The following is a 17,182-nucleotide window of genomic DNA, read 5'->3' on the forward strand; positions in this document are numbered from 1 at the left end:
GTGTGTGCTATTCGTACTTTTAATGTTTGATTTACTCAGCGATACTTTTTCATTTGCTATTGATAAATACTTATATTTTTTATATTGATATATAATACGTTGATTAATATATCTAATTGCAATTTAATTAATTTCTATAAAGGTGTTACATTGTATTTCGAAGATTTTAAAGATAAGTAACTTTGATAAATTCAAGATTATTAAACATCTTTTAACGTCTTCGCTTCTTTTTTATGAGAATTTTTATCTAATGCGAAATCCCTTCGCGTTTCCGCCACATCGTTAGATTAAATCTGCGAGACTCACGCAGTTGACGAAGACATTTGGGATGGACGGTTTCTTAATTAAGAAACTTAACTTGACCGTGGCTAAAGTCGCGGAAACATCGAGGCGGTGACAACTTGACGTTCCGCCATTGCTGAGGAATCTCCCCGCACGAATATAAATTCCTCTATTATCCAGTGATTAGTTCGCGAAGGGCTACACGACGCTTCCTGAATTGGCAAGCAACCCTTCAGATATTATTCTCAAAATGTTAAATGCTCTTAGATGATGTTGGATATATATAGCTTTTCTGAGCGAATTAAGACACACAAGGTAGATAATTTTAGAGGGAGTATTCAAAAGAAATTCTTTGGTGAATTTAAAACTGAACTTTTTTTACAAAAATATGAAGAATTACCATCTGTAATAACTTTTTGATTTGAATATCTTACATTATTACTCAAATTAGAGCATTCGGTAAATATTTTTATTAAAAAGAGTTCAACTCCAAGTTTATCAAAGCATCCATGATTTGTTCGTAACATTTTTGTGAAACTTGTTTCGGAGAATTTTAATAAATAAATTTTTATAATATTTATTGCTAAGACAGATTTTTTTGGCAAAAATCATATGCAGTGAATAAACGCAATAATAATTAATGAATGGAATTATACATTATGTGTGTGAGTTGAGTTTTCTGTTTTAATAACTAATACTGTATTTTTTTTAAGTATAAAAAAGACTCATAAGTGTTTCTTGATAAACAAATATTTCTTATTTACACATAGATATGCCATTGCATGCATATACATATACCTACATATATGTATGCGTACTCATGCGTATATAAGAATTAAGAAATCTTATTTATCAAAAAACTATGAGTATTATTCTGGGGGATTCTTCTTTTTTCAATTAAAAGGGATATAAATAAAAAGTATGTTTTAACTTCGTTATGCTTTATTTATATCAAACATATTATACAGGTTTAATTTTTATTCTTATCCTTTTTATTATTTTTAAATTAGGTTGTATCTCTTTTCCATGTTTCCTCAAATGTTTATTGCATTATTATTTATAAAAGCATGTATATATGTATAAATGTATATAAATATGTGTAAATGTATGCGAATGTTAGTAGCGTATTATACTCAGGTCTAGGGGTTCACTATATCCAAATGACTGTATGAATTAAGACCCTTGCACAATGAAAAATATAAGGAACAAGGAACAGATATTAGCGATTAAGACTAAGGAATCAGGAATAAAACTAGATGCACAATGAAAAACACGGACAATACAAATAGGAAATAACACGGGCAATATTAGGTTTTTAACCCATCGGAAGCTGTGTATCAATGCTACACCAGCTTTACTTCTGATTCCTTAATTAGTTCTAATCGCTAATATCTGTTCCTTGTTCCTTATATTTTTTATTGTGTGGTGGCCCTTAATCACCCCTACGAAGCTGTCCACAGATTAGTTTGTGCTATACTGCTCCATCTAACGGGAATATTGCAATTAATGTTGGAAGTAACGTTACCCTCGGAGTTCCTACTGACCGAAATAAGGTATTATGATACAAAGCTGAAAATCTATGGCAGGATTTCGCACATACCCCCACATGTCAAGATTTTTAATATATATCTACTATTCTCGAATTACTATACATAGTATACATACATGTATTAGTATTGTATTATTTCTTCCTAGTTATTAACAAAATTGCAATAATCCTATTGTTAAATAAATTCTAGTTTGGTATTTATAAATTCTAGCTTACCACAAGTCAGTGCGTCAGAAGTTACACAAGTGTTTAGAAAAGTATAGTAATAAAAGCCACGTTATTTATTATCAAAAAATACAAACGTCGATATTTTTAACATTAATAACATAAAGTAATTCTTACTTTATACAAAAATCTTGAACCGCCTTTAAAAACTTGTGTATATGCCATGTCCTTTAATAATTTGTTTTGTTGATTACTACAAAGAAACCGTGGTTCTTGATGGAGTATTTCCAAATTCACGAAATTAAATGAATATGTGTGTGCTGAAATTTAATTTCTTTTTAATATTAAGAATTTTTAAAATATATGTTGCGCAGCTAATGACTATATATATTAATTAATAAAATTTGAATCTAAAATACGTTTTGTTAATTTTTTTCTTAAACTTATTTATTTGTCAAATGCAACCAATTTTCCGTAGTAATTTAACATTTAATATTTAATAATTAACCTCAATATTTAATACTTACTCGAATTGGATCCATAATCTGGCGATGTTTTTACACATGTTTTTACATACAATGTTCTACAGTCATCCAAATTTTGATCTGTACCTTTTATTTATTCTTTATAATCAACTGCGTATATATATATATATATATATATATATATAAACCACCGTCTGAAATTCAAAAGAAAAACTGATTATTTTCATGTATAAACATTTCACATATACATATAATATTTAATATTTAAATGACATTTTTATATTTAGTAATACTTATATAGGGATAATTTTCTAACAGATAATTCGTGCACATTTGAAATAAGAGTCTCGACGCCGATTGCCCCAATTTCTTCCGCGTTCTTCACCGCGTTACTTTAATGACGATAATGTTCCAAGATGTCGGCAACTTGGCGCGATACTACGCGAGTCGAGCGGACGATTAAATAAAGACACGCATCAGTTGATCAAAGATACGTACGCTATATTGAAATTAAATATCGCACGCGTAGCTATCGAACTTGTAAATTTCGCGAAAATAAAACTGCATTATTAATTTGCACGACGAAGATTTGTCATCGCCGGCCGCTAACTTTACGCGACGCGACGCGAGATATATACGAGATTATGGTCTTCACGAACGGGCGCCGATGTATCACGGCGTTTCGTAACTCGAATCACTCATCGATACGACAATATAACTCAGCCCTCTTTTTCCCTATCGGGAAAAGAATCGAAGATCAATCACACGACACTTCCGACACAGCGTTCATCGAAGCACGACGCGCGATATAAAATAATGAATTCTAATAATGAATGAATTCGAGTCCAGAAATATGGCGGCCGGACGAGCGTCACGATTATCGCCCGCAAATATCACAACGTAAGCAAATCGCTCACAATTGCCGTACATATCTTCGCCTCGACGCCGACGGCTTCATCTCGAGCTAGTGATTCTCGCGCGATACGTTTATTTCGACAAACACTTGATACATATATGTTGCACCCGTAAATTGTTGAACGCGTGTACGGCGCGTACTCGCATAGTCGCGTGGTTGATTTGTGCGGCCCGCGAAACGAGGAGCAGGAGTGCCAATCGCAGGAACGAGCCAATGAGCGCGTTCCGAATAACAAATAATACAACACGTGACACGTGACGCACGGTGACGGGCGCGGTGGGCGCGCGGAGCGCGAACGCCGCGAACACATATTGTGGTGCCTGTGCGAAATTCATCTGAAGAACGATAGTTGAGTGACTTCCGCGGGTAACGGTACTCCGAGCGTTAACTTATCGGCAAAAACAATTTAAAATATTTTACCAAATAACAATAGAGAATATTGAGGATTTCGTGATTTAACCCGTTTATATTGAACATACACTTTACGTTGATTCGTGTAGGTTTTAATGTGCACCAGTGTGCACTGAGTGCATCGAGCATCCAATCGAATTCGCTATAATGCTACATAAATCTATAGACTGTGAAACAAACAACAATCGAGCTAAAAATGGAGGTAGAACAAGAGGCAATGTAAGTAACGCTATTATATTTTATTAAATTATATATACTATATAAATGAAATAATATCAAAATCTTTTTCTGTTCGATGGACTGTAAGGAGTGTGAGGCCCACGTCCTAGAAATAGCGGCTCTTAAAGCGGAAGTGCAAAATCTGCAACGGCAACTCGCCGCAGCAGTAGCCGCCGCCACAGAAATGACTGCACCTCCAGTACCGCCAAGATTATCTCTGTCTTCGGGGTCACTGTCGCTGCCAGGGGAATCACCATCGGGACCACCGTCATCGGGGCCTCCACCATCTAGGCCACCACCACCACCACCACCGAGACCATCATCACCGCAGTCATCAAAATCACAACTGCCGCAGCTGCCGGGACCATCGCAGCTAGAACCATTCCTGTCGCCAGGATCAACGCTGCCAACAAGACGTAAGTAGAAAAAATATATATTTTTTATAATACATTTGTGACGCACGAGTGATTACCAATTGATCATGTCGAATCAAATGTATGTACTCCTCTCGCATATGTAGCAATAAATATTTTGTAATTACAATAATTTTTTATTTATTACAGCAAAACGATGGCAGAATAAAGGGGGAATGCTCTATCGTGGACGCAGAGGTGGACGATGGGGTGGCAGGGGCAGGGGCAGGGGCACAAGGCCCGTAATTATTAATTTTTATACAAAGTAAGAAGAACATTTGTCTACAATTTTTTAAACGTAGCAAACAATTTTTAAAATAATTTGCAAGGTTTTAGAGACAATATAGAATGCTCGTTTTCGTGTATTAAAATGCAAATAACTTGCTTACGCGTTCCATTCAATGTCTTTCTGATGTAACACATTTTGTTAAATCCTAAGGCATTGTTGCATTTTTTCTTTGATAGAAAAAGTTTTGCTGATAATCTAAATAATCAGTGAGAAAAGTGAATTTATTAATAAGTTGAAGTTTTTTTTATTTCTTTTTTTCAGGTGGGCAGAAAGTAAGGAACAATAAGGAAAACAGAAATTCAGGAATTCTAAGATGAAAGTTAACTATTAGGACTTAACTATTATTAGCTGGATATTTTTTATATAAAAGAAAGTAAAGTTGCTATATTGAAAAGGAGCGCAGGTTTTTTTTTAATATATGTATTTTTTATACATTGTAACTAATTCATAATTTTTAGTAAGTCTTTATTTAATCATTCAATTATGAGTTTTACTTTTGCATAATTATGATATTAGATTCCTAGTTGACACAGAGCATAAGTTACATTACATCTGTTATAATTTTGTATTTAATAATGTAAATATATAACAATATGTATCATATTACATTTACATTGCCGAAGAGTGCGAAATTATGACTAATGTAATATAACTAATGTTCTGTGTCGACTGGGTTATTATTAGACTGATATTGATTTAAAAATATTTTAATATTCTTTATTCTGATTATATATATATATATATATATATATATATATATATATATATATATTACAAAAAACAAATAGGCTTCGATTATTTTTATAAGTATTTTTTAAATGCCTAAAATTATTTCTTAATTTTTTTAATGTAAAGAATACAAGGATCTACGTGGTTAATGAAAAACATTGCCGGTGTAATAGGAGGAAATTTGTTATTTTTTTTATTTAAAAAGCACTTTGTATAGTTTTACGTATTACTAAATTGCATCGATTAGCAATTGCAGATAATAATCTTCTCTAGCGCAGAGATGGATGGTAGAGGAAATAATAAAATAGAAGCTCAAAATGTATATAGAGTTCCAAGAAATTATTTAAAAGATTTATTGAGATTAAAATAAAAAGAAGATACCCATGTGTGAGAAGATATTTAAATATCATTTCTAGATCTGAAACCTTGTCTTCACTCAACATCTAGCTGTTCCAATTCGGCTGAAAGAAATTGGTATCATAGTTTACATTTAAATTTAATAATTCTAAATGGTTTAATATAAAAACATACACATACGTATATATGTATATATCATGACAGGTTAATAGAAAATTGGCAACGCTGAACGCTGTCTTCTGGCGCACATAAATTTGACAATTTGACATAAGTTTGACACTGACAAGTAAAGTGAAATTGACACATCGGCGTATATATATATATATATATTTAGGCCCGGTCTACAATGGATGTCGGAAGTCGGAGTCGTAAGAACGTGACCACGCACAGTTCATTATTCTTCGACCGCAAGAAGAATAATAGATTGTGCGTGGTCAATTTCTTACGACATCCATTGTAGACCGGGCCTCAATGACCGCGGGCGCGACGTAACAAAATGCGGGGTCTACAATGCGAGTCGTGAGTCGCAAGAATTGATCAATCACAGTCGATTATTCTCCTCAAATTCGATTGTGATTGGTCCATTTTCTACGACTCGCATTGTAGACTCCGCATAACAATGCACTTGTGCGCATAGAGGCGCTAGTGAACGGATTTCACTAAAACGCAGCATGTCCACTCTCATAATAAAATACATACATCGTGAATATAACCTATAACCATAACCTAGTATTTGTTTCACACGTGTTATATTGTGTTTATAACGGTTATTTATAATTGCAATAATATTCATTCTCATAGTTGGATCCTATTAAAATAAAATGCAGCACGACGATGTAAAACTCAAAATGCAATTTTTATTTTAATTATTTTTGATAATAATCATGATTTTTAATCGTAATTATCTTACAGGTTGTGTGGAGTGTTATCAATAAATCATTCTGTTCCTTCAAAGTCAAGTAAGTGCGTCCTTAAGAAATAAAAACATAAAAAACAAACATGCAGAAGAATTGTAACAGCCTTAATCTTATTACAATAATTATGACTTTTTTTTAGTACAAAGACACAGCGGTTCTGCAGAAATGAGTTCAATCTTACTGGTTTATGCAGTAGAGCTGCGTGTCCTCTTGCAAACAGTCAATATGCTACGATTCGAGAGGAAAATGGTATTATTTATCTGTACGTGAGAACAGCAGAGAGGTAAGTTATACGTGTGATTTGCAGTTAAGCTCTGAATCCTATACAAAGGTACAGGCAATAGGAACAGGGAATAAACCAGGCAACAGAAAGAACTAACGTTTCAACTTGTAATGAAACGCGCCGGAAATTCTGTTCCTATTGCCTATTTCATTCATATTCCCTTGCGTTAATATAGTTTTTGATAAGTTGAAATGGTTTTATTTCTGTTGCCCATCTTATTCCCTGTTCCTATTACCTGTACCTTTGTATTGCGCGATAGGCTTTACTAAGTAGCATTGGTATTATTCTTTATAACATTATTAGAATTATAAAGGACTCTGTAAGGTAAAAGTTCCAATACTTGGACACTTGAGAGTAGATAAATGTACCGATGCCTGGACATACACCTGTGTCTGAATACCTTTAAAAAAATATAAATTTATGGAAATAAACGTTTGGATACTATAACTAAAGTTTTAAACTACAAGAAAAAATATTTTTATCTTTGATTTTAATTCGGTTTATACTTATAAATAATAAAAGTGGCCAGATATAGGTACATGTTCGGGTATTGGTACTTTTACCTCAACAGTCCATATGGAAATGGGTTTTCGGTCAAATTGGCCGAAATTTTTATATGACGTAGATTTTGACTCACCGATCAAAAGTCTCAATGGTTACCCGACCAGAAAATCAGAACTTTTTAAGTTACGGCGAAGTAACTTCACTCAAATGTTCAAAATTGACCTCCATCGTCGGCTGGTATGACAACCGTTGCTCGGCTTTCACGACGTGGATGTTGCGATAGGCACTTGAGATTTAATGTGTTTCATCCCTTTGAAAATCTTCATTCACACTTTTATTTATGCTCACCCACCCACCAACACGAACACAACACACATTTATACACGTATACCGGCTGATGACGGAGGTCAATTTTGGACATTTCAGCTGCTGTAACTCAAAAACTTTTGATTATCTGGCCTGACGACCACGAAGACTTTTGATCGGTGAGTCAAAACTTACGTCATATCAAAATTTTAGCCAATTTGACTGGGACCCCATTTCCATAAGGACTATTGCGGGGTACTTTTTTAAAACCGTAAAGAATCTGGATCAGTTTCAATCCAGACATAATTCTAGCATCTATGAGATAAGTTTTTACCCTTTCACCTATGCATATACAATATTTTTACACATATATTAATATATATTAATTTAAATGTTAATAAACTTGATTTTAGGATACATACACCTAAAAATAGTTGGGAGAAGGTCAAACTGTCTAGGAATTTTGAAAAGGCGATACAGCAAATTAATGAAAATCTACTTTACTGGCCTGGTTTTATAAAGGCAAAATGTAAGCAAAGATTTCTCAAAATCACGCAGTATCTTATTCGTATGAGAAAGTTTAGATTGAGACGTCAGAAGAAAATTGTACCGCTTCAGAGGAAAATTGAAAGAAGAGAAAGGCGTAGGGAAGAAAAGGCTCTGATTGCCGCGAAATTAGAAAATGCAATTGAAAAACAGCTTATGGAAAGGTTGAAGAAGGGGATGGTAACATTGGATTTTATATTCATTTCTATCCAAATTAGTTATGTTTGCAGATATATCTATTTTCTTAATATTTCAGTACGAGGGTATTTACAATTTCCCGCAAAAAGTGTTTGATAAGGCTGTAGAGGCTGTTGAAATTGAAGGAGAAAGTGAGACAGAAAGCGAACAGGAAGAAGAGCGGGAAAAAGAACTCGAGAAGGAGGTGGAGATGGAATTAGAAACGAATGAGAGAGAAACTGAGCAAGATGGTCCGGAATACGTTGAAGCTGATAGCGATGATGACGATGACTTCGAGGATGACGAGGATGACATTGAAGAGCTTTCTATGGTGAGTAATAAGACAATTATTCATTAAAATACAATTTCTTTACTTTAATAATATTTCTTTATAAATATACACCTTATAAATATCGCGTAGGACGAAGACAGTGACTCTGGACAGAAGGAAGAAATTGAATTATCAGACAACTTTGAATCCGAACCTAGCGATATTGAGGTAAGAATTTTCCAGCTTAAAGTAGACCTATTACATTGTAAGTCCCGATATAAATTGCTCATTGTTGTAAATTGTTTCATTAGGATTTAATCGAGCCATCTACAAGCAAGAAGACAAAGGGATCAAAAGTTGTCAAAAAAGGAAAGAAACCGCGAGCGAGAGTGGAAATCGAATACGAAGTCGAAGAAGAAAGTCAACAGAATAAACGGACGCGTATATAGCAAAATTGTACTATATAAATATAATTTTCTTTATAATAAAGTTGCAAAACGCTTCATACGTCGTTATCCAATATTTTAGTTTACAAAATAATCACAGTACGATTACATCCTGGTAATATTTTAAACCATCAATACTTTGTATAGAAAAAAAAGATCAACAGGGTACTTTAGGTATCGACTGTTCATTCTTTAAGGAAACTTTGGCATTAGAAAATTGCGAAAATGTTCTCATAAATGTTTGCAAACTTACAAGATATTTACGGATGCAAAGAATATATTTATTTACATTTTATAAATGACGCGCAAATATACCCATGACAATGGTATTAACACTAGAACTACCGATTAAAATATATCTATTTTTACTATTTAAGCAGTCACGAATAAATTTGATAAAAAATTATAAACTAGTCTATTACTAAGTTTACGCGCGAGTGTTTTTTTATTTCTGTAGTAACTTACGATAATTCTTCCGAGTAAATAATTGAATTATCGTAAGTTACCGCAGAAGTAACGCTCGCGCGTAAACGTAGTAATTGACTACTTTGGTAGTTCTAGTTTGGGTTTGTTTTCTATTGTTGAACTGGTTGCTCTAGTTCAGAGTTCATATTTTCTATTCCACATTGGAAGTTCAGCAATAGAAAACAGGCTCTTCATATTTTACTCGCGTTTGGCGAGGCGAGTAAAACTGTTCTCAGGTCGAACGTAATACGTTCAAAAGTTCCGCCTGTCCGCCCGTAGGGCGAACTCGCGGAGGCGCCAAACGGGAGAGGCGCGAGGGGCGCGAGCCGCGAGCCGCGAAGACTGCACAGTCGTCTCATCTCAATTCTCATCAGTCTCGTGTCTCATTAGGGCGATGGGGGGGAATTGGAATCGGGGAATTGGAACAGATGGAACATGGACATGGAACGTCTGTAGAAGACCGAGCAGACGACAATACGATTCATCAATTCATAATTCATACGATTAAAATCGTGAATCGTGACTGATCGTGACAAACGAGGGAGGCGGAGGAGAGGCGATCGCCACGGTTGTCCGTTGTCGAAAATCAAGGGAGGGAAACCTCTTCGGCGAGTCCGCACTGTCCGCAGTGGCGCGGCTCGCCTGTCGCCGGTCGTCTGCGATCGAATTCACGAGAATCGCGAGTATCCGATAATCCAACTCCAACTCGTCGCGAGTCGCAAGTCGCAAGTCATTAGCGAATAGCGGGGCGTCAGAGTGCCTCACTCCTCAAGTCCTCACTCTCCTCAGTCCGCAGTGTCTCGGCAGTCGGCAATCTCGGCATTGCGCATGATTGCGCATTCGTCGGATCCGCTTGGGGCCACTCGCCACTCGCCACAGTCGCCACGGTACTCGCTCACGAGGCGACCCTGGCAGGCCAGGAGTGTGGTGTGTGGTGAACCGATCGCGATTTCGCCCTTTCGCCCGCTATTTATTGAGCGAGTAGGTTATTCAATTAATCGCACAGGTGAGATGCGAGACGAGCGGTGCCGGTACGGTAGTAACGGTACGATGCGATAAGTGACGCGAAATTAGCATTAAATTTACATGTTGGCGGTTGGCGTGCAATATCCACGACGTTTCATGTAACGATGTAACGCGATTCCAGTTCCCACCCATCCTGGAAAGGATGGGATGGGATGGGAGGGGTGGGGAAGAGATACTGTCAAGTGTCAAGTCGGGAGCGCCGCGGCCGTCCGCCCGGTCCGCCGTAGCGTGCGCGGTGCGCGTGCGGTTTTCCTCGACTCGCGATTCGCGCGATGTATTCCGATGTAGATCCCACAGCCCACAGCTCTTATCGGGGCATTTTGCGGACGATAAACTGGAGGCGGTGCGTAGCTATCGACACGCTCGTTGCACGGATTTATCTCTATGGAGCGTGGAGCGTGGAGCGTGTCGTCCCTCACTCGCAATTAGACGCTATGTTTTTGCTCGATATACGGGAGCCAACTGCCAACCGCCAACTGCCAGTTCCTCCGGCAACGAGCACCTCGATCACCGTGTGATCTCGAATGAGCGACTCAAGGACGTGTCGACGAGTTATAATCCATCATCTTTGTCTCACAGGGATGTCCGAGGAGCGTCGAATGAGTCCGCACGGTCGGAGAGCAACATGAATCTGTATCGCACAATTGTCTGACTGGGATCTACTCTGAGTTATCGTCTCTGTTGGCGTTGGCTTTGTGCACAAGTGCCGGGATGTTGAGCGACGCTGCCAATATGGAACTAAATAATGTTGGAAGCAACAAAAGTTTCGTATATCTCGCGCTGTCATTCCGAAAGCTGTGCGTGGCGACAGTTGGCTTACCACTTGTATCGCTGCTGTTCTGCTTCATCACGGCATATATATTTCAACAGGACGATATTCACGAAACTCATTGTAGGGTAAGCGAAAGCTTCATATTAGTCATCGTTGTATTACAAGCCGCATACTGACAATGAGTGTGCGCTAAGGCTCTTGTTTATAATCTATTCTTATATTTTAAGTCGTTTAAATACACATTTAAAAACTTTTTTTAGCCAATAAAACAATCCTGTAATATCTGTATGGATGCTGTACAAATTATTTTACTGGCTAAGAAGTATTTCAGCAAGTATTTAAAATGATCTGTAAATATAAGAATTGACCGAGAACCAGCTTGTCGGCGTGCGCTAGTGCAAGCGCCCGAATTCGCTATTGGTTCAAACATGATTTGCGCCATAAATTATGTCTGTTTTTGTTGAAGGTCTATAATATTCTTCCATCGATCTCAGCCATTACTGGAGTATCACCGCAGAGGTATCTATGGCGTATCAGCATAGCGTTACATATTGGTCCTAGACTGGTTATCGCCAATGTTTATCACTCGTATTATTACAAGATACTTAAGAACATTGAAGATGTGCCTCTAAAAATTATGGGGAGCAGACTCCTAAACCTATGTTACTGGCTAAACATTGCCGAGGTAGCAGCTTTGTGTGGCGTAACGTATATTTCTAACAGAGAAAATTACCGTAAGTAACTCATAATTTCGCGTATCGCTAACGTATAATCGAAGAATGGAACTTTTAATATAAACGATGTAAAAAATATTTCAGCGGTGCACGAAAAAATTTTCATAGTGTTCATGATTAGCTCGCTCACGTACAAGCTGACCGCTGTGAGACTGGGTCGTCTAATAACTCCAAATGCGCAAAGTCTTCGGTACAAACAAGCGCTCTTTGTGACGAGTCTCGTCAGTACCATCGGTCTTATTATTTTCTTCTTGAAACATCGACTGCTGTGTCACGACTTGGGTAAGAAACACAATTACAAGCGTTATATTCATTACAGCTTAAAAGTAAACGTAATAAAAAATAATATTTGTTATTATTTTGAGCAGCATTTAGTTGGTTTTCGCTATGTGAGTACGTGATAGCTTTTGCAAATATGGGCTTTCACATCACCGTGGTTTTGGACTTTCCAAAAGAGCAACTGGTCGTAGGTCACGGTTTACCTATCGTGAAAATAGATTAATCTTTTACGTCATTCTCATCGTCATATTAAAGTGCCTATTGCCTCTGCATGGAAGTGCTACAAATCGTGGTTTTTAAGAGGTAAAAGTTTGGCACGGCACATGATGCACAATTTGTGTATGATTGTCTCAGTTTTATGATACTACGTATTTACGATATTACACTCTTGAGTTTTCCACTCTTGAGATTGATATTGTTTGCTTCCCGCGATATTTAAGAAATCGACACCATTTTTATCTTTACTTTTATACCGACTTTGATATTCGACCAATAATTTCGAATGCAAAAAAGATATGCGATTTAATAAATGAAGATTGAATATTTAGCGCTTCCAAAGTGTGGCATTGGTTACTTTCAAAGCGAAATATGTAACGGCCTTTTAATATCGTTTAATAATAGAGTATGATCGTAGTAAACGATGGTTGAAAAAAGTATCCTACATACAAACAGCATTTATCGTTAAACGTAAATTAAATATTATTACTCGCATCGTATGAGATTACTTGTGAAGACTTTTAAACAGATTTCTTCTTTTATAGAGATTTTTGCAAGGTGAGAATTCTAGTCGAATACTTTAATTCTAGTCGCGACCTTTTATTCGCTTTATGGTACTCCTATTTTATCTCATAAGTTGAAATTAGTCTATAGGATACATTTATGTCAAATGGACTTTGAGACGTTATAATCGTTAGTTCGTTAAATGAACGTATACAATTTCAGATTACCGCAAAGATATTGTTGCGTCTTGTTGACAAATCTTACAATGAAAATTGTATATGTAATATGTTAATACTCATTCACCTTGTAAGAGATTAATTCATCTTGTATAGATTTTGAGATAATAAATTCAGCTAATATTCACGAGCCGCTCTCTATTCGGCGTTACAGTAACTACAAACGTAGGATAATCGCTCCTATGTTTGTATGTAGTATACGATAGTTTAATAATATAACAATTATCGAGACACTGACGATTAAAGCAGTCATAATCGTGTTACACAAGAAAACGTGTAAACGAGGATTGCATTTGGACCAGCGTGCGTTCGAGATAAGATCACACTATCTAAATATCTCACGCGAATTTATAAGACAAATGTTAAAAGAGTTTCTATCGAATTTCATGACTGAGATTTCCCCATTCATTTCTTGTTTGATACATAGACATATATACGATTTTTGGAAAACAACAAGCAAAATTAGTCAAATGTTGTGCACAATCACCGGATTATTTAATAGAGAGACAGAATTAGTATCTCTTATGGAAAAACACGTCATCGAGATTTTTATGAAACCCTTATCTCTAACAATATATTTTAAATCTTTTTTAGCTAAATGTTATTAAATATTAATACTTTGTTAATACTTTGTTAAAAATTACATTTTTGATGTAATTATTCTGAAATGTAATATAATTACGAATTGATGGAGATAGGTTGAATTTTAATAATAGCAATCTTTGACAAAGCAAAAAAGTGGCCTGTAAGATTTTACAAAAATACATGTTTTATTTTAAATATTGTTAGAAATTATACGGTGAGATTTTATATTTTATAAGTGTTTTCCGGAAATCTTGTATATGTTTATCTGTTAAGAAAGTTTCATGATCAAAAGATCGAGACGAAATTGCATGTGTGTGGGAATAGACTGGTAAGGAACGACGACCGAGACTGCAATACTGTGAGACGCGCAATATCTCTCGATATTGCACTAATAAACAACGTAATGTTTATTGTAATAAGCAGATGGTACGTTATCGCAATGTGTCTCTTAGGATTTTGTTGTAGAAGGCCGATAGTGTCAGTGTGACCCTAGATAGCACTCGCAGTTAAACGATATCATTTTTGCACATTTTTACACACAATCATTGTAATTGTAGCATATTTTGATATGACGACTTTTTGTTAAGATTTCTCGTATATCATTATTGAAAAAAGGGAAAAAGATTAATAGTCAGTGCTCAGTGCATATTTATCGCCAGTTTTTTCGCAAGTATATTTGTCGTGGGTAATCATGCGGAGATATGCTAATAGCTTTAGATGATTTTTGTAATTATCACGAAGAAGTAGCGCTTTGTTTCTTCCGCACACACGGCGTACGCGATCGCTCGAGCGTAACATCTCAGTTCCTATTATAATTGGAATCTCACTTTTATATGTATTATCTTGATTTTAAAAAAATAATAAATGCACTTGCGGCAATCGTGTTTAATTTAACGATACCGTTATCAGAGCCCGTGCCAAGTGATGCACTACAGATATATCATGGAATTTTATTCGGTCGGTAACGCTATGCACGTTAATGCACGTTAATGATCTTTAGGAATTTTTAATGAATCACTTGCGTCTTACGCTCCGTTGGCAATCGCTTTGCTCTTTAAATACATTTGCAGCAATGATTCGGAATTTTTTCTGTATTATATATTATAGATATCTTTTTTTCATTCTCGCTAAGGAACGAGAATTGAAGAGCATCAATATGACTAGATTGATTATAGCGGAACGTGTTTATTCTAACGGATCATGAACTTACGTTAGTACATTTTCGGAGCGCATATAAAGATATATAAAAAATTGCGCATTTTCTTATAAATTTCTGAAAGAATTTAAAGTAATTTTTACTTTTTCGGTAAAAATAATAGAATTGTAAAATTTTAAACGTGAACTAAGCTGTAGCCTGTAGCTCTCTATACTTATTATTTCCATCTCTAAAATTTTACTGATTTAAATGAGACATTCTACAATTACACATTAATTTTTTCTCTTTGAAAAGTTGTCTTCAAATTCCTCAGAAAATCTGTTATTCGAAAAAGATACGCGCAATTAATAAAGCATCCTGTATGTGTTTTAGTTGAATAACGAACGACGCAAGTTACATTGTGAGAGTGTAGTTGTATGAGAGAATACCGAATTTCTTTTATATACATATATGTAAGTAGAGATTAATAGTACGTATAAAAGAGTTTTTAGAAATATAGCGTTAACTTACAGAAATTGAGTTCCAAAATTACTACGAAGCGAAAAATTCAAGTTTTACTTGCGTTAATTTTTCTTTTGGCGAAAGATTTAAAAGTTATGTGTTATGTGTTAGAAAAAAACGAAAGGGGTACAACTGATATTCATTTTAAAAGCGTTAATATTGTAAAATGTTCCGTCATACTTCCAAAGAAAACTGTGCTAAACATTTATTTAGCAAATATCTTTTTGTTGTGATTACGCCTCGTAATCGTTGTGCGATTTATCGATAGGTACTAATAAATTTATCGTTAAGGTATTAACACATCCTCAGAGTGATTTGAGGAAACTAAGATTAACCCCTTCGTTGGCAGAGAGAATTCGACAAAAAGTGCCCAAAATGGCAGGAAAATTTTTTATCCTGAAAATTTGTACCCTGGCGTTTTTGAGGGCCCCTGATTACGAATCTAAACTTAAAATTTGAAAATTCAAAATGGCAAATTTCATCCCAATCAAGTAATTTTTTGCATTTTTATCCGCCATTTTGAAATTTTGAATTCAGATTCGTAATCAGTGACCCCAAAAACCCCCGTGTAAGACTTGGATGCCAAATCGGAGCAAGTTGTAGGGAAAAAAAGATTGACGCACTATTGCGTCAATGTCACACAGGGCACCGATTAATTCGACGCACTATTGCGCCAATGCCAACGAAGGGGTTAAATGCTGTAACTGTAAAGTGTAAGGGAAAGGGAAAATTATTCGTCGTTATCTTTTCTGAAAATATTGTTTTCTTTTCCGTAAGACGAGCACGCACTTACGGCAGAAGCGTTTAAGGGTAAAAGTTCTGGAAACATATTTAAAAATTTCGTTATATGAATTTTTATATTGGCGATAATGATGACTAAACATATCTGTCAAGAATTTCTATCGTACTTGAAGCTCTCTTCTTTCGCTGTAAATAATGCTAGCACGATAGTTATCTTGTGTATAAACGACAGAGTATATGTCGACGGCATATTAAAGCATAAACAGTATGATGATTCACCCTTGGTCGATACGACAATTTAAACATACAAGCTTGAAACGAAATCTTTACACAAATACTTACCGTCGAGTTGCAGCCATTTCTTTCTGCAAAACTCGTATTTTTCGAAATAAATTTGCTACCGAAACATTTTTCTTCTAATTTACAATATATGTATATCGAAATTATATCGATGAAGTGCTACACGATCTCACGAAGGAACTGCTCGTTCCCGATGTATTATTTACGTAATTGACAATTCTGTGATAATAAGCACAAAGCAATGTTGCTATATTCCATTTCACAGTTATAGGTTTTGCTTATTTATATTATAAATAAATTTGTCCTGACCACACTATTACTCCATTTTCCTCTAAACTATGTATATACACTCTGCTTGTATTTAAGCATGCCAAAACTTTCAATTGTATATTATCACAGAAT

At 35.6% G+C, this 17,182-nt stretch overlaps 4 protein-coding genes and 1 long non-coding RNA gene across 6 annotated transcripts in view; 3 read left to right on the forward strand and 2 right to left on the reverse strand.

The window, feature by feature from the left end:
* LOC143895589 (proton-coupled amino acid transporter-like protein acs) overlaps nucleotides 1-17,182 on the reverse strand; it is a 231,777-nt gene that overhangs the window by 32,145 nt on the left and 182,450 nt on the right. The window lies entirely within an intron of this gene.
* LOC143895592 (uncharacterized) lies at nucleotides 3,898-5,453 on the forward strand. The gene is made up of 3 exons (XM_077402846.1): nucleotides 3,898-4,443; nucleotides 4,591-4,705; nucleotides 4,991-5,453. The coding sequence occupies exons 1-3, from the start codon at nucleotides 4,104-4,106 to the stop codon at nucleotides 5,013-5,015; spliced, it is 480 nt and encodes a 159-aa protein (XP_077258972.1). The 5' UTR covers nucleotides 3,898-4,103; the 3' UTR covers nucleotides 5,016-5,453.
* LOC143895594 (uncharacterized) lies at nucleotides 5,783-6,364 on the reverse strand. The gene is made up of 2 exons (XR_013256368.1): nucleotides 5,996-6,364; nucleotides 5,783-5,919 (listed from the first exon to the last, which is right to left on the reverse strand). It is a non-coding gene; the product is annotated as an uncharacterized LOC143895594 (long non-coding RNA).
* Nucleotides 6,500-9,322, forward strand: Rbm13 (RNA-binding motif protein 13). Its single transcript, XM_077402840.1, has 7 exons — nucleotides 6,500-6,651; nucleotides 6,728-6,774; nucleotides 6,872-7,015; nucleotides 8,239-8,551; nucleotides 8,628-8,879; nucleotides 8,970-9,047; nucleotides 9,131-9,322. The coding sequence occupies exons 1-7, from the start codon at nucleotides 6,637-6,639 to the stop codon at nucleotides 9,266-9,268; spliced, it is 987 nt and encodes a 328-aa protein (XP_077258966.1). The 5' UTR covers nucleotides 6,500-6,636; the 3' UTR covers nucleotides 9,269-9,322.
* On the forward strand, nucleotides 10,554-14,498 carry LOC143895590 (post-GPI attachment to proteins factor 2-like). 2 transcript variants are annotated; one of them, XM_077402844.1, is made up of 5 exons: nucleotides 10,554-10,711; nucleotides 11,336-11,653; nucleotides 11,995-12,262; nucleotides 12,347-12,544; nucleotides 12,631-14,498. In XM_077402844.1, exons 2-5 carry the CDS (start codon nucleotides 11,468-11,470, stop codon nucleotides 12,762-12,764), a joined length of 786 nt encoding a protein of 261 aa, XP_077258970.1. In that variant the 5' UTR covers nucleotides 10,554-10,711; nucleotides 11,336-11,467; the 3' UTR covers nucleotides 12,765-14,498. The 2 variants fall into 2 exon arrangements, with proteins under 2 accessions (XP_077258970.1, XP_077258969.1); XM_077402843.1 differs by having other exon boundaries at nucleotides 10,572-10,736.

The sequence above is a fragment of the Temnothorax americanus genome, unplaced genomic scaffold (genome assembly GCF_048541705.1).
Source record: "Temnothorax americanus isolate GAGA-0224 unplaced genomic scaffold, ASM4854170v1 Scaffold16, whole genome shotgun sequence".
Lineage (NCBI taxonomy): Eukaryota > Metazoa > Arthropoda > Insecta > Hymenoptera > Formicidae > Temnothorax > Temnothorax americanus.